This window comes from Staurois parvus, unplaced genomic scaffold (assembly GCF_062004578.1).
Source record: "Staurois parvus isolate SC_StPar_1 unplaced genomic scaffold, SC_StPar_1.0 ptg000361l, whole genome shotgun sequence".
Classification (NCBI taxonomy): Eukaryota; Metazoa; Chordata; class Amphibia; order Anura; family Ranidae; genus Staurois; species Staurois parvus.
Genome location: NW_028318157.1, coordinates 16,794,376 through 16,812,796, shown reverse-complemented (window position 1 = coordinate 16,812,796; position 18,421 = coordinate 16,794,376). Strand labels below are relative to the sequence as shown.

The following is an 18,421-nucleotide window of genomic DNA, read 5'->3' as shown; positions in this document are numbered from 1 at the left end:
GAAAAAAAGTGTTTGCATTCTTCAAAGCAAACAACCAGATGGGGGTATATAAACTAAGTGGAACCCAACTACTTACTTTGAGCCTATGCTTTTTAATTTCTTCTTTTTATGCAGAATACCCTTTCATAAAATCTCCAAACTAATAAAGGGCACATAGAGTGACTTGAGTGTGCATGCCTTGATGGTGACTCAATGGTTCGCTTTGCTCTTGATTTTGGTCTAGATGCATTGTAGAATTTACTGTATTTATGTTGTTCTGTGACTTGCACAAGTTACTCCCCACAAGACTTTAGTAAATTGGTCAGATACTTCCATAACCAAGTATGACTGTGGTAAAGATGGGATGTGGGCAGAGACAGCTGTAAATGGTTCAATCTTCTCTGCAAAAAGTGCTGTGGAATGACAGTTTTTCTATGACTTTTTGAAAACAATGTGCATGATAGGCCAATAAGGAGCATATCTGCTTAAAGTGGATCTTTACATTTAACCTTTTTTAATGACAAAATGCAATTTTGCTTGCACATTAAGGGCTGTATGCTGCATGTAAACAGGCAAGGACATTTCAATATTTTAGCATTCAACATTTAAAATCCTACCACAAGTAAAGATTTATAAGCCAATGTAATGGAGGACAATTAACATTTTCCGCAATATTGATGGGAAGAAAAAAAGAAACAATTAGAAAAAAAGTGCAAAGAGTATTTACAAAGAAATGGACAAACTTGCAAAAGGTTCCTTTCTATCACATTTTCAGCCTTAAACGTCTGTTTAAAAAGTTGTAGTCTTAATCGCAAACATTTATCTAAAATACATTTGTATAGAAGCTATCGGTCTTAAGACCTTTCAGTTAACAAATGCAAAATGTGAAATAGAAATAAGACAACATAGGAAAACAATGCATTGCTTTTTTTTTTAATGCATTTTACAAATATCAATATCTGGAATGGTTTGGATGGGAATAATTACACACTTAGAGTAATTGAGATCACATGTAAACATCTTTGTGCGTTAAACACTCTGGAAATTAGTGGCGTCTTATGATCACATTTAAAACACTTTTTGCAGCCTATACCCTCAAATAAATAATTTGATTTGCCACCCTATATAAAAATATACCTTTTTAATAAATAGTTTATATTTTCAGTCAATAACTGCATACATAGTTCATCAGAAACTCTCAGTGGATTGCACAGACTATTACAATGGAAGGTCGGCCTACTTAATTGGTTGCAGGATGCGTTTGTGCCAAAACATTAAATGACAGAAAAAAAACCATTAAAAATGTTGCCATGGCATTTTTAAAAAAAATCTTCCTGTGGCTAATAAGTAATGGCTAATGTACACTGGTAAAAAAAAAGAGAAACTAAAGAAGAAATGCAGGATAATGCAGAAGCCAAAAATAGAAATGTGTAGGAAAAAATGCACACTTTGGGTATATATAAGTCTGCTGTAGATTAAAAAATTGTTTTAAATCTGAAATGATTTTTTTTTTTTTATTTTTTAAAAACTGATAAAAAGAGAAACGTGGAAAAGTTATGCCATGTAAAAGAAAAATAACAGTACTGAATTTTATGTGGTTAAAATGTTGACAAAAATACATTTCTTTAATGCCGAGGAATGTTCAATATTTTGCATAAAGGAAAGTTATTATGGACAGCACATGCACCAGAGATTTTGGCAGGAAATACTGGGGGAAAATAGCAGCACTGCCTTAATGATCAGAAGTCTTTGCAACCAGAAAATATTCCAATTCGGTTTGTGGTGTTTCCAGGTCTCTTGTGTAGAAATGCTGGCTTTGTATTCTAGGCTTCTCTGATGTTTTGTGATACTGGCTGTGTTTTTTGTTCTGAACACTGCAAGATTACGAATTATAAAGGTTTATCTTTTTAGAAGATTTTCTTTCCACACTTCCAGTGTAGTTTGTAAGCGGTTAGTGGTTGGACTTGCACAGTGTAATAAGTGTCAATGTTAAAGGTCTCAAGAAGACAAATAAGGGCTTAGTTTGTATTCTTCGATCCGCACTGGAGAAAAGTAGCCATTCTCCATGTATTTGTAGGAAGTTAGCTTTGGTAATTGAAACTCCAGCTTCTGAAAAACAAGAATAAAAACATCAAGAATATGAACTACAATTTTTATGTGTTTTTTTTTTTTTGTAATTAGTTAAAAGCTGGTATTTTTGCTAGCATCCTTGCAATATTAATATGATCATACGGAGCAAGCTGTTAATTTGCAGAGGATATACATTAGATTTCACAGTGTTGTCACATCTTCCACTCAGGTGTACATGTGAAGGCCTACTAGAAATTGATTTCACAGTCAGTCATTCAGTGAAGGATCCTTTCCTTTTCTACTTTCACATACTTCCTAAACCATTCACAAACTCTGCACTGAGACAGACTTTCTTAAGCAACTAGAGGATAGTTAATTTTATTGGGGCTTGCGCTGGGCCACTTTTGAACCTAAAAGCAATCATATTACACATGCATAATATACCAATACTATAGGCAAAAACAGAATGCGAATAACAAATTAAGGGTGCTATTCCTAGTGTAATTTAATATGTATAAAAAAAACCCACAGTGCATAATTACAAATATTGGGTCCATTCAATATAGATGGTCCATGCAGTGATCTCATGAATATAACTCTCCTCTGCTGTGTGCCCAGAACCAGTGAAGATATAAAAGAATCCAATATTCATCCACCACATGTGGTAAGACAGGCAACTTACCAGATGCCCACCACTGCGAGCATACTATATATTTCCAAAGGTGATGTCATCAAATTGGAAAACAGAAGGGACGACAGTGGTCAGGCCTTAATACATTTCGCGGAATCGAATCATCAGAAAGCTTTCAGTCCCTTCGGCATGTCCTTTTCGGTGGGTTGGAATCTACCTGTGGAACGCCCGCTGGCTCATATGCAGTGAGCGATGTTTATCATCTATCCCATGCTGTACTTGAGTACCCTGGGGCACACTATTATGTGAGTGTACTTTTAACAATTCCTTTCCCAGTTTTACAAAACTAATAACACTATGGGAGCAATATTTTTTCTTTTTTGAGTATATTTTATAAGACAGGTATACCAAAGAGGCTGTGTTGATGTCTGACCATTTTCCAATTTGATGACATCACTTTGAGGAATATAGATTATGCTCACAATGAAGGGGAATTTGGTAAATTGCCTATGTTATCGCACGTGGTGGATGAATATTGGCTTCTTTTATATTTTCACTGGTTTTGGACACATGGCAGAGGAGAGATATATTCATGAGATCACTGCATATTTTAGAGTGTTAGTACACTTTGAAGGGCTACTTTTCCCCTGATAGTTACATTATATGGGTTGGCCTCCCTCTTTGTAGTTCACTTTAGAAAAAGAACGCAGAATACCAATGAACAAGATTACACACCACTACCATCATCCATGATGCTCTAATTTGCTGTCAGAGCAAGCTGGAAACATTTCATGTGCAAATTTACTCATGGTTATTCAAAGTAAATATGAATTTTACAAAATACTGTAGCCATATGGCAAAACTTTTTTTTTTTCCAGAAACACACACTCAAGCTCACTCTATAGTAGTAGTCTATTAAATTATTGAATCAAGCTCATCCTTGAACTTTTTTTTTGTTTGTTTTGTTCTGGAGGGGCCATTTGAAATAAAAATGTCATTTTTGGTGTGATACTCCCTAAGGTAGAGAGAAGACACAGTAGATTTCTGAGGATGACATAAGTCGGGTTTATTTCCTGCCTGGTTAAAGGACTCTACACTGAGAATTGACTTTTTTTTTAGGTGTTCTATACACCAACTATGTACAGAATGCCATGCCAACAGGTTCCCATATTGCATTGAATTATTTAAAAAAAATTACAGTGCCTGCAGATTGAAAAGGAAAGAATTTTTAATAACATTAACTACTTTCCACGCAGGCCAATTCTGGCTTTTCTCTCCTACACAAGAATCATTTTTGTGTTATAGAATGTTTGGGGGTTCTGAGTAATTTTCTATTTATTTTTAGCAGAGATTCTAGAGAATAAAACAGTGGTCATTGCCCGGGGGCCCCATGATTTGTCAGTCCGCCCCTGATATCTTCACCGATGGTTGAATTGCAAATAACTTCTTGAAACCCCTCATGCGATTTAAACAGTGAAAACCAATGTGTGTACACCTCCACCGGATGGGCTCTCACCTTGTGTATATGAGCAAACCGCTAAGTGAAGTCATATATAGCATGTGTCCCTTATTTGGACTAATGTGTGATGTCCGATGAGCATGAGTCTCCTCCACTCAGCTGTCCTCCTCCATCAGATAAATACCGAAAAGAGATGATCAAAACATAGTGCTTTATCCTTACAAAACATTTATTGATAGAACAATATTCCACTTACATGTATGATGTATAATATTGCATCTTATAAAGAACTTCAAAAAGGTACTGCTATGGATCCTCCCACTGCTAATCTGCAGCCAGCTGTATCACACTCTATCCTACGAGTATTGTGACGTCAAAGCCCCTCCCCTACACATTACGCCAACGGGTCATGTGGCTTCATCAGGGGGAATGATTCATTATACATGTGAGTGCAATATTGCTTTATCAATAAATTCTTTGTAAGGATAATGTTTTGGTCATCTTTTCGGTATTTATCTGAAGGAGTAGGACAGCTAGGAGAGTGCAGGAGACTCATGCTCCATCGGACATCACACAGTAGTCCATTTAAGGGACACATGCTATATATGACCTCACTTAGTGGTTTGGTAACATACAACAGGTGAGAGCACAGCTGGTGGAAGTGTACACACTTTGGTCTGCAGTGTTTAATCGTGTTTTATTTTGTAATTCAAGCATCTTTGATGACATACAACCATATAAAATATCAATATATGGACACCTATAAAAAGACTTTTTTTTTTTTAAATTTAAATCAGAAGTGAAGCTCAGCCCTTGATTGACATTTTATAATATAAAAAAAGTTACGCTGAGTAAATACCCAACATGTCTTGCAATCTAATTGAGCACACAAGTGGAATAGCGACAAACCACAGTACTTAAAAATCTCCTTTTAGGCAATGATTTTAAACTTTTTACAGGTTACCAATTTAGAGTTAGAGGAGGTCTAGTGCTAGAATTATTGCTCTTACTATAACGTTCCCAGCAATACCTCACATGTGTGGTTGGAACGGCATTTACATAGATGGGTGCAACCTATGGATAACAAAGGGACAGGGGAGCTCTAAATTTTTTTTTCTTCTAATTTTTCCACTGTTCCTTTTTAATCATTTTATTCCTTTTACAAGAAATGTAAACATCCCTTGTAATAGGGAATAATGCATGACACGGCCTCTTTATGGAGAGATCTGGGGGTCTATAATACTGCGTAGGGTCTGACATTGGGTCCAAGGATTTCATACCGATACCTAATGGCAGTCAGGGTGCCATTTTCTAGCCTGTAGAGGTCTGTTTGTCCCTCCATGGATATGCTTCCCCTCACCATCAGTGGCCCACCACCAAACAATCATGCTGAATGCTGTTACAGGCAGCATAATGTTCTCCAAGGCTTCTCCAGGCCCTTTCATGTCTGTGACATGTGCTCAGGGGCAACCTGCTCTCATTTGTGAAAAGCACAGGGTTCCAGTGGCAGACCTGCTAATTCTGGTGTTCAATGTCAAATGCCAATCGAGCTGGGCAGTAAGCACAGGGCCCACTAGAGGACGTTGGGCCCTCAGGCCACTCTCATGAAGTCTGTTTCTGATTGGTCAGAGACATTCACACCAGTGGCCTGCTGCAGGTCATTTTGTAGGGCTCTGGCAGTGCTCATCCTGTTCCTCCTTGCACAAAAGAGCAGATACCGGTCCTACTGATGGGTTAAAGACCTTCTATGGCCCTGTCCAGCTCTCCTAGAGTAACTGCCCATCTCCTGAAATCTCCTTCATGCTCTTGAGACTGTGCTGACAATGGATCCACCTTCTGGCAATGGCACGTATTGATGTGCCATCCTGGAGGAGTTGGACTACCTGTGCAACCTCTGTAGGGTCCAGGTATTGCCTCATGCTACCAGTAGTGACAATGACCCTAGCCAAATGAAAAACTAGTGAAAAACAGTCAAATGATGAGTAGGGAAAAAATGTCAGTGGCCTCCACCTGTAAAACCATTCCTGTTTTGGGGGTCATTTCATTGTTGCCCATCTAGTGCACCTGTTATTTTCATTAACACCAAAGCAGCTGCAACTGATTAACAACCCTCTCCTACTCAACTGACCAGATCAATATCCCAGGAGTTTTATTGACTTGATGCTATACTCTGATTAAAAAGTGTTCCTTTAATTTTTTTGAGCAGTGTACTTTTAATATGCATTCTAGACATTCTAATGAAAAAGTCATACACTGCCTGCTTATCTGATGACTGACTAATTTTAACTGTTCAATTGAAAACACACATAGGTCCATGTTTGCTAGTGGGGCATGTCCCATGCCTACCTTTTTTCTGTTGTATGTGCAAAGCTCCTAGTCATGTAAGTAATGCAATATTTTCCATTTACCAAAATAATTATACAACCCCCCCCCCAAAAAAAAAAAAGAAACTTCCTTCACCCTACTGCTGAAAAAGCTCTTTTGAAGGACAGATTTCTCCAAATGTGTCATTTTAGAAGAAACCAGTCATTTTAATGCCATCCTTTTTTCATGTATATATTTGGGCAGAAGACAATTAACAGTGTATTTTTTTTAAACATTGGACATACTAGAACTGCCACATTTAGGGAGGTCAGCTAACAGTAACTGAAGTTCCTTTCATAGTTGTCAGAATTTGAGAGCAAAGAATAAAACATGATTTTTGACTAGCCTATAAAATTCCTTTCTTGGAGAACATCACAGGACAGTTAATTTTTAGAGCACTGGGTTATGCTACACCTCCAGGTGACTGGACAGGGGCAAATACCAACGCTTGACTCAGCCTAGCATAAACCCTTCCACTCCCAGCAGTGCTTCAGTTTTGTCGTCTAGTAGAAATGAAGTAAACTGGAAAGACAGGACCCATGTCCTATGATGTACTTCAGGAAAGGGATTTTACAGGTAAATCAGAAATCCTCTTTTCCTAATCACACATCACAGAGAGTTAATTATTAGATCATTGGGAAATCCAAAAGCAATCCCATGAGGGGTAGCAAACAGCTGTTAACAGGCCAACCAAAACCAAACCTCCTAAATAAGAGATAAAAAGGAGTAAACAGAGGTCTGCACAGGGCTGTCTGGAGGATTTGTGAATAAGGACATGGCCATCCACCTGGTAAAATGTTTCTAATGTGAGTGCATAAGACAGGGTAGCAGCCTTACAGACTTGGGAAACCAAAGCCTGATACTGAAAAGCACTGACAATTCTGGTAAAGGGGGCCTTCACAAGAAAGGGATAGCCTTTCCCTTCAGGTCAAATGCTGTGCAATGATTAGCTGAATCCACCTAGCAACTGTGGATTGAGAGGCAGCCTGGCTTGACTGAGCACCAAGTTATCCTTGGTATAGAAGCAGACACATGTGGCAATCCAAGGACAGCTCATTTATTCCATGCTGTTGAAACATTCTTGAATATAACTGCACATATGGTACTGCTTCCAAGTCACAGCACAATCTTGAAAAGCACATAGAGAGGTGCTGCAGGGAACACATGTGTATCATGGACTGAAGCTTTACCTGGTTAAGGAAAATATATGCCAGGGCTGTGTCCACGTCTAGGTGGAAGTGGAGTGATGGTTCAAGGGTTGAATTTTGGAGACTGAGGACCCCAACCAAAGTTTGCACTTGCACATGAGTTTCCCATGGAAACAGATATCCCAAAATGAGAATCCCTTTGCACTGGCGCCAGCATCTTTGTGCATACGTGTGAGGCCAGGGCAAAGGGCAGAGCTCCCAACTGAAAACGCTGTTCGTGTGCCATAAATCACAGATAGTGCTGATGAGGCAGAAAAATCATGATGTGAAGGCAAGCATCCTGTACATCCACCAAAGCCAGGAAGTCCCCCCTGCTGGAGAGAAGCAATCACTGACAGATTCCAGATGGAACTTTTGAACATGTAAAAGTTGGTCAAGTTCTTAAGGTTCAGAATAGGGCACACATTGCCACTTGGCTGGGGTATGGTGAAAATGTTACTATTCTGAGCAATGTCCCCTTGAGAGAGATCCATTGCAGTAAACAGCTGCTGTTTGTCTGGGTACCATAGGTACATTTGATGGCATGATGTGAAAATTCCAGCTTATAGCCTCTGGATACAATATTTTGAACCCACACACCTCATATCTCTGGCAGTCATGCCCCCAACTGGCAGAAGTGGGGGATACCTTTTCATTGGGATGAAAGCTTATTGTCCAACTTGGTGAGCTTTGGATTCCTATATTTCTTTCAAAAGGAAGTTTTCTGCTAAGCCTCTAAGGTATGAAGGGTATCCTTGGTTCCAAATGAAGATGCTTTTGCTTTAAAACCTTCTGCTGCTTCTTCTTCTAAGAGTGCACTTGTGACCCATGATCTTCTGGATAAATGTATAAAAGACTCCTGCCAAAAAAGTTCCCCTTCAAAAGACATGTTTTCTAGCTGTTTCTTGCAGGGACGCTGTGCTGATCAGAATTTTAGCCATGGCACGCTACATCTAGACAGTTATAATGCTCTGGTGAGAGAGACGCTTAAAGTGGTTCGAAAGTCTAAACTTTTTTTTTTTTTTTTAACCCCAATGCATTTGTGCTTCATTAAGGCAAAATATGTCCTAGTAGTTCTGCTGTAATTTTTGCAGAAGCTGCCTTCCATTGGGTATTGCTGCACAAACAGCTTAGGAACATCTGACTTTGTCTTAATAAGCCCAGTTAGTATACAGATTATCTTCAATATGAACTTGCAGTGAAAAAGACCCAGCTGGTTTGGGTGCTTTCCAAGGCCCAAACCCAAGAGTTTCAGGACTTTAAGGGCAATGGTAGGTTAATTGGCTCCTGTCTAAACTGGATCTAGTATGTGACTGTATGAATGTGAGTTAGATTGTACACCCCTTGAGCGTTAGAGACTGATGTGAATGAGAGAGAGATATTTATTTATTACAGGTAATGTATGTAGATGAAAGCTAGCAAACTGCTATTAGTACTGAAGAAAAGCACATACAGCTAAAGCACCACTATAATATATACTCCACCTACCAGTAAGATGAGGGAGTTATTCTTCTTTGCTATAAAACTTCTGTCTGGTTAAATAAACTAATCCATCATCAATAAAAGCTTAGGAGGTATTTTCTTTTAATTCAACGCTCACTAATCTTGTCCCTTGATAAATATCAATCTTTTTAGCATACTGGTAGATGGAGTTTGTTTTAATAATGTTTACATAATTGGTATTCATCTCAACCTATAATGAATACTTTGCACAGAAAGCAGTCAATAAGAAGTACCATGCATCAATCATTTTACTAAATTTAGGCATTTTATTTTTTTAATTGGGGGGATGCTGGAAAATCCTAAATTGATCATAGTTTAGAATGTGTCCCTTGGAAAGTATTTTTGATGGTCTCGGGCTATTCTTCTGCTTCTAAAACTAGATTTTAATTGGCTTTTTTAGTGATGTAGCGGGTAATTAAATCAGATATAAAATTGATAGCCTAATTTTTTTGGATTGTCTGAATAACCTTTATGCTTGATAAAAAAAAAAAAAAAAACTGATAATAAATACAGGTGAAACTCGAAAAATTTGAATATCGTGCAAAAGTTAATTTATTTCTGTAATGCAACTTAAAAGGTGAAACTAATATATGAGACTCATTACATGCAAAGCAAGATAGTTAAAGCCGTGATTTGTTATAATTGTGATGATTATGGCTTACAGCTCATGAAAACCCCAAATCCACAATCTCAGAAAATTAGAATATTGTGAAAAGGTGCAATATTCTAGGCTCAAAGTGTCCCACTCTGATCAGCTAATTAAGCCATAACACCTGCAAAGGGTTCCTGAGCCTTTAAATGGTCTCTCAGTCTGGTTCAGTAGGAATCACAATCATGGGAAAGACTGCTGACCTGACCGTTGTGCAGAAAACCATCATTGACACCCTCCATAAGGAGGGAAAGCCTCAAAAGGTAATTGCAAAAGAAGTTGGAAGTTCCCAAAGTGCTGTATCAAAGCACATTAATAGAAAGTTATGTGAAAGGGAAAAGTGTGGAAGAAAATGGTGCACAAGCAGCAGGGATGACCGCAGCATGGAGAGGCCTGTCAGGAAAACACCATTCAAAAGTGTTGGGGACTTTCACAAGGAGTGGACTGAGGCTGGAGTCAGTGCATCAAGAGCCACCACACACAGATGGATCCTGGACAAGGGCTTCAAATGTCTTATTCCTCTTGTTAAGCCGCTCCTGAACAACAAACAACGTCAGAAGCGTCTTACCTGGGCTAAAGAAAAACAGACCTGGTCTGTTGCTCAGTGGTCCAAAGTCCTCTTTTCTGATGAGAGCAACTTTTGCATCTCATTTGGAAACAAAGGACCCAGAGTATGGAGGAAGAATGGAGAGGCACACACTGCAAGATGCTTGAAGTCCAATGTGAAGTTTCCACAGTCTGTATTGATTTGGGGAGCCATGTCATCTGCTGGTGTTGGTCCACTGTGCTTCATTAAGTCCAGGGTCAACACAGCCGTCTACCAGGAGATTTTGGAGCACTTCATGCTTCCTTCCGCAGACGATCTTTATGGGATGCTGACTTTGTTTTCCAGCAGGACTTGGCACTTGCTCACACTGCCAAAAGCACCAAAACCTGGTTCAATGACTGTGGGATTACTGTGCTTGATTGGCCAGCAAAATCGCCTGACCTGAACCCTATAGAGAATCTATGGGGCATTGCTAAGAGAAAGATGAGACCGAACAATGCAGAAGAGCTGAAGGCTGCTATTGAAGCATCCTGGTCTTCCATAACACCTCAGCAGTGCCACATGCTGATAGCTTCCATGCCACGCCGCATTGAGGCAGTAATTGCTGTGAAAGGGGCCCAAACCAAGTACTGAGTACATATGCATGCTTATACTTTTCAGAGGTTCGATATTGTTCTATGTACAATCCTTGTTTTTTTGATTGCATGTAACATTCTAATTTTCTGAGATTGTGAATTTGGGGTTTTCATGAGCTGTAAGCCATAATCATCACAATTATGACAAATCACAGCTTGAACTATCTTGCTTTGCATGTAATGAGTCTATCTCATATATTAGTTTCATTACTGAAATAAATTAACTTTTGCACAATATTCTAATTTTTCGAGTTTCACCTGTATACCAACATCAATGGGTACTTTAGGGTGTAGATGGTAAACAGCGGCATTCATGAAATGTATGCAGACCATTTTTTTTCATAAGAATAAGGAAAGGTTAAAACGCCTACCAAGTTATTTTTGCTGTCTTTGTACCACACTAGGGATGTTTTCCTTCACTTCTTTAAAGGTCCAGGAAAAGTCTAAAAAAAAAAAAAATCCCAGGGGCATTCACCACTCAGACAGCTGCCCCAGGAAAATAGGTCCTGATTGAAAACTTCCCCTTAACTCTTGCGCTGGGGGCAACTCCTTTTTTTTGTGACAATGGTTACCAGTACAAACAGAGGAGGGAAGCTTCCCAATAAGTACAGAGACACCAATAAAACTTGACAGAGGTCTAACCCAGGGGTAGGCAAACTGTGGTCCTGCAATGCCTCATGGGACATATAGTTCTGCTACAGCTGGAGGTCCAAAGTTTACCTACCCTTGGTCTAACCCTTCCCACACATGTCCCTTTAGACAGACTTTCCTTTATCTGTGGCAGCATTTGTCAAACAAAAAAGGGGATCGTAGTTCAGCAATATCACTGCTATGTCTATCTATGCGAGACACATGACAAGCAGCAGTGCTCCACCTAAATAAGCACTGCTTTAACCTGTTTCTCTCAGAAGGGCTTAATCATAGAGAGGCACTGTTAATGATGAAGGTTAGCCTAACTGCCTCCCACCCAAACCATTGTCAGTTTACAGCTGATCAGGCGCTTAGATCCAGTAGGACGGCATAGAATGCCCTCCCAGTCACGTGGCCAAGCTCTGGGGCGATCAGTCACGCTCTGTGTCCATGGGACATAGCAGATGACAGACCGGTATACCAGGCCAATCCTAGTACCATGTGACTATCACCAATCACAGCAGTCACATGAAATTTGTACGCAATGAATTCATAGCCATTTTTTGTTTAATTTTTGGGTGAGCTCTGTGATTGTACCATGTGATCACTTTGACCAGACAGGGCCATTTACAGCCCATCTGTACAATGTGATTAGCTGTGGCCAATCACAGCACTACTCAATGAATGGCTGTGAATGAATAGATGCCATTCATAATAATGATTACTTAAAACAGTGATCATCACTAATATAGGCAATCATAGTGTAAAAAATAAATCCTTATCACCTCCCCAGAGTAGTGCACTGCTCTGGTCACCATGATAAAAAATAAAATAAAGTGTTTTTGTTTTAAAATACTGGGCTCCCTTCGCAAAGCAGTTATCTTACTGCATCAGACTATGCAGAAAGAAATACTGCACAGTTTTTCAATCCACAAAAACAAAAAAGCTACTTGTTAAGGAGTGGGTGGCTGTCGCGTCCTTAACAACCAATGAGTCATCCTTTTGTTGATTTGAACAACAATCATACAGTTCTCATATACAGCTAAAGCATATGCATATTTCTAATTTTTTTAATAAGGTTTGTCAAATAATTTTTCATGACTCTATTGCAAAATTTCCTACCTCGAGATCTTATTAGTAGTAGAACCTCCTATTTCAAGCTGATAGTGCTATGCCACTGCCTTGCAGTTAGCAACATCATCAGCCTGCTGTATATGAGCCTTCAGTTGACTATTGGGGCTGCCTATTAGCTAGATCAGGCAACCTGATGGTCAACTGAAGGAGTAAGTCAGACTGAAAACACTACTGATGCTAAATGTGAAGGAATGGCTTAGCGCTGTTATCCTGCAACAGGAAGTACTGTTGTTGGCAGGATATTTGGGTAAGAAACTTTTAGACTGTTTTTTTAATTTGCTTAAAGAGACCCTTGTATAGACTTCCAAAAGCCCTGAGACTGCTGCTGAGCACCACCATCTTGGACACGATCTCAGCAGACGCAGAGCTGTAATTCCACTGACACTTAATTTTTGCTTAACTTCTGGCAACTCCATAAAAGGTTATGAAGAAAGGTAAAAGGAGAGGTGAAAGTTGGACCAGCACAGACAATAATTAGACCTCTCTTTCTCTGGGAGTGTCTATGATTTGGCAGGAACCAGGGGCTGTGCTAAGGAAAAGACTCTCTCCAGGGATAGTCAAATTGTTTAACAGGTTCTAAGGCACAATGCAAGCAAATAAAATACTTGATATTTTTATATACGCACGCCACCAGTGAATCGCTTCTGCTGTGAACACACAGCAGAAACCGATCTGCGAATGCAGGTGAACAAATGTCTGCCAGCACCTGCCAATCATTGGGCAGGACACAGAACAGAGCTCTGCCTATGTGAACAAAGCAGAGCTCTGTTCGGACAGGGGGAGAGTGAAGGATCTTGTGTCTCTCCAAAGCTGGGAACACAATCCTTCACTTCCCCTAGTAAAAGCGACACCTAGTGTACACCAAGCACATAGTTAACCCTTTGATCACCGTAATATTTAACCCCAGCCAGTGTTATTAGTACAGTGTCCGTGCGTATTTTTAGCACTGATCACTTCTATTACTGTCACTGGATCCCACAAAGTGTGTGCAAAAATGTCAGAAAATTATAAAAACAAAAATCCTACCAGGTCATGCATATATGTTCCCCTAAGAAGGTTGGAGAGGGAGCACTCCACAAAAATAAAAAAAAATTGTGCTCATACCTCTGCCTGGATATGGAAAATATATTTCAAACCATTCCAGCATATATCCCCTAGGTTGTAGACACTATCATTTTTGTGCAAACTAATCAAGCTTATTTTTTTTTCTTTTTTTGCCAAAAATATATAGCAGAATACATTTTGGCCTAAATGTATGAAAAAATTTGTTTAAATTTTTATTTGATATGCATTATAGCAGAAAAATATTAGGTTTTCTTTTTTTTTTTTTAAATTGTCTTTTTTTGTTTTATAATTCAAAACTTAAAAAACATAGCGGTGGTCAAATACCACCAAAAAAAAAAAGCTTTTCATGTGGGGAAAAAAAATGACAAATTTCTTTCATTATGTAGTGTTGCATGATCGCACAATTGTCAGATAAAATAATGCAGAGCAGCATCACAAAAAATGGCCTGGTCAGGAAGGGGGGGGAAATCTTCCAGAGGTCAAGTGGCTATTGAAACTAACTTTAAATTAGGTTTAGGGTTAATATACAGTTTAACAGATCTTGTCCTTTTCCTAGACCAAGCAGCAAAAGTAGCATAATGCAGTGTAATGTGTGTATTTAATACCAATTATGTAAACACTGATACTATAACAACTTATTAGGGCAGAGAATGCTTCGACATTTGGCAGCTTTAACCCACTCGCAAAATCAAGCATCAATCAACAGCAAACTAGCTTTGATTCTTTTGAGTTTTTGATTGGCTTAATTATATAATCTGGATTAAGACATGATACCTCTTACAATACATTAGACTCATCTGAGAATGTTCTTAAAAGAAGAGGCCTGACAGTTGAACGGGTAGACTCTGAACCACCTGTTCTGGTGCTCATTCTCTAAAACAGTGATAAAACAAACACAAACATTATAGTCAACATGATAAATTGTTATCCCTTCTTCGTTCTTCTGTTGAAGCTTATATTTAAAGGAAACCTGTCTTGAGAAAAGTATATGAACTAAGCTCCTTCTGAAAATATTAATTTCCTAGCTGTCAGATGTTCTGACGGTTTTGGGTGCATCATTTTTCCCTGTAAATGTTTTAGGAAGTAATGACTCAGAGAATCAGCCCAACAGCCATGCACTTAGCATAGCTGTTGGGCTTTGCATATGAGTGGAGCAGCATTACAGCAGCAAGGCAAGGTGCAATTGGTGGGGACAGTACTGTAATAGATGTGGTTTCCTTTAGTCTCATGACAATATTTAAGCTTCTTCATTTCCAAATGATAAAGAAATATATAATACAACACTACAAATACAAACTCATATATATGTAAGCAAAATATTAATACACATGGAAAAGTTAGTAAAGTAAAAGCATGGTCACCTTAATCACTCCAAGGGAAACTGTGATTGCTTGAAGTTTGAGAAAGCATGAAAATAGTAGATGTTCCTGAAGAGGGCAAGTGTTTTGTTACCTGCTCCATAGCAGCACAGGAATACAGGGAAGGCAGTAGGAACATTAAGGAAAGACAAGATAAAGGATTAGAGAAACAGACACAGAAGGAATAAATAAGGGAAGCAGATCACAGAGGGAAGCAATTGTATTTGTGCCCCATACCAGGAACCAAATAATTGTACAATGTGATCGGTGTGATGGTCATGCAGCATATGGAGTACAAACAAATGCAACAGAATATGGCTGACCACTTAAATGCTGAAGGAGTATATTCAAAGACCAAAGAGAGGGAAAAAAAAAAAAAGAGGGTGGCATATACTGTACATTATGCCCAATGGGATATTTCCTTTATAGATAAGGTCTGTCAGACAGGCATAGTTAAAAACAGGATTTTCACTAGTAAACAGGAGCTTTCAGTAATTGGTATCTTAATCTAGCAATATTTAGAGAAATTTCCATATAATGACACCCACTCATCAAAATGGTTACCCTTTACACACACAAAATTAAATATGTCAGGGGGAAAATATGTGGAGTAGCCTTTTTCCCTCTTTATACAGCAGAGTACAAACTTGTGAATAGCTAAGACTGCTGTCAATATGGCTGATACAGGTCTGGTTTTCTGTTGCATTTGTTGGCCTTGGATACACAGACTGCTACAGCAAATTGCAAGCTACCTGGTTGTGCTTGACCTGGAAGAAGCATACAGTTTGAGAAAATCAGAACTCAAAACGCCTAACCTGCATATCTGTTCAGTCAGGGACTCAGAAAGCAAAACAGGATTTTTTTGAATTGCTATTAAAATCAATTTCCTGGAATACAGAACAGGACCCAGGTTTCTCTAAATCATTATGTCTGAGTTATATGCAGCCACCTTAAGGTGAATGGACATTGGTAAACTAGGAAGGCTACAGGGACATCCCCCTGTATAACCCCTTACACGCACAGAATTTTTACTTGTAATAAAAAATTCTATTTTCCCGATCATACCGTACAGGACACAGGCTTCTTGAAATCATTGGACTGGGATGTACAAAAACAGTCCAACTGAGAGGTAGGTAACATAGCAAACAAATGCCACAGGTCACAAAGGGCTTAAAATACTCAAAGAACATCTTGTAGAGCACCTTGCGCTCGAAGTTGGCATCAGAAAAGGCTTGAACATCCACATGATACAATTTAAACATGAATGAAATCCTAACAAACACTAGCAGATCTGGTAGAGTGTTCTTTAACAGAGGAAGGAGGAACCCTATAGGCTTTAATGATATGAAATCTACTTTTTATGATAGAGAATCTACTTTAAAAAAAAAAAAAAAAAAGCAGTAGTTGGACGTGCACAGTATATCCAGAGTAGAGAAACTTCCCTAGAATGGTTTGGAGCTAGATAGAAGGAAGGAAAGGCAATATTTTGAATAAGGTGGAAGTCAGCGATGACCTCTGGGAGGAAGGAGGCCTTGGACATCAGGACAACTTCCTTGTGCAACAGTAGGAAAGGCTCCATACAGAATAAGGCCTCTAACTCAGAAGCTCGCCTCCACAGCAGTGATAGGCACCAAAGAGCTTACCTTACAGGTCAGACCAAGCCAAAGAATATTCCTAATAGTTTTAAAAAAAAAAAAAAAGTGACTTCTGAAGAGCCAAAAGAACCATTCTGAGATCCCATAGAGGAAGCTAGGGAGCAAACATAGGGCTTAACTAGAAAATGAGTAGCTAAAGGTCTCTGAAACAGACTATTTCCTTTTCATGATGAATAGCAGATTTTACAAGAAATCTACTTCCTAGCCTTCAAGAGGGTAAAAGGTTAAGGAGTCTGAAAAGCCCCTGAAACCATGTCTTAAACAGCCATAGTGTTTAAAAGCAGTGACCAATTAACAGGATGGAACACTGGCCCTTGGCACAAGAGGGGTGAACTGTTTGAGGAACCCATGGATCATATGCCAGGAGTTTAAATATGTCTAAATTCCACATTCTCCTGGTCCAATTTATTGCAATGTGGATTACTGTGATGCCCTGCTTCTTGAGCCTGCAAAGTAGGCGAGGGAGAATCTGAAGGAGCCGGTTGAAACTGATCCTACAAAGTCATCAAAAGTGTCCACTGTGAAGGCCTGAACCCTGAACCTGACAACAAACCTGTTCAGGTTGTTGCTGAATCTGGACATCAGCAGTTCCACATCTTGCACCCTCCACCTTTTGGCAAAGGGCTAGAAATATATTTGGATGGAACACCCATTCCCAGTTGCTGACAACATCTGCCACAAGAGACTGAGCCTAACCTGAACTGTAAGAGACACAGCCTGTGGCAAACAGTGCATGGACTGGGAAGGTCTTAGCTGGTTTTGGGAATTTTGGGGACTTCATTCTGGATATCTTTGGGCAAGTGGACTCTAACTGCTCTAAGGCTAAAAGAGAATAAAGCTTCATTAGTGTGGTTCTAATAGCTGAAGTTTGTTATGGGGGCACTCGGCAAAAGGGAGGGGACAGGTGTGCCAGAGGGGGACCTGAGAAGAGGAGGATCTGGGCTGCTCTGTGCAAAACCACTGCCCAGAGCAGGTAAGTATGACATTTGTTATTTAAAAAAAATATGAACCTTCACAAATGCTTCAAGCATAGCAATAGACAGATTTAATTTAGAAGTGGTGTCTGGAGTAGGTTTATTATCCTTATCCAGCTCTTCCTCTTGTATGGTTTCTGGCTCAAGGGCAAAGTTAAACAGCAATTCAGGAGGGAAATTTGAAGGGGTAAGGCTGTGTACCCCTGTCTATAACATTAGAAAGCTAGGAATTTCACTCATGACCTCAGAAATTGCTTTAGAAAATGTATCTCTCCCACAGGAAAGAAGGAGTCTGCCTTGCCTGATCGGCTAGCTGAATGAAAAACAAAGCAGGAAGTCAGATTTGGGGAACAAATCAGACCAAAAGGGTACTAAGACCCTGAAAAGGTGTACAACAACCCCCAAGGTAGCTAAAGACCAAGTATGAGCTAGGGAGCAGATCCAACCCCTTAGCCTTGCACTTCTAATCGACCATGCCTGTGAATATCATCCCCAGATGGGTACAAACAACCTCCAAAGCAGTGCAGCCGGAGGGGGTTCCATGGTGCGAGACCTTTTAGGCTGCTGACACCCAGCAGTTG

At 39.4% G+C, this 18,421-nt stretch overlaps 1 protein-coding gene across 4 annotated transcripts in view; it reads right to left on the bottom strand.

The window, feature by feature from the left end:
* Positions 1-476: 476 nt before the first annotated feature.
* Positions 477-18,421, bottom strand: part of ATP11C (ATPase phospholipid transporting 11C (ATP11C blood group)) — a 146,763-nt gene continuing 128,818 nt past the window's right edge. Inside the window, exons 29-30 of one of the 4 annotated variants that reach the window (XM_089684967.1) lie at positions 15,215-15,305; positions 477-2,088 (exon numbers count right to left, since the gene is read on the bottom strand). In XM_089684967.1, coding sequence (XP_089541093.1) covers positions 15,216-15,305 — 90 coding nt within the window. In that variant the 3' untranslated portion in view covers positions 477-2,088; position 15,215. Of the gene's footprint in view, positions 2,089-14,627; positions 14,727-15,214; positions 15,306-18,421 lie in introns of those variants that run through there. The other 3 variants (XM_089684966.1, XM_089684968.1, XM_089684965.1) reach the window with 3 other exon arrangements.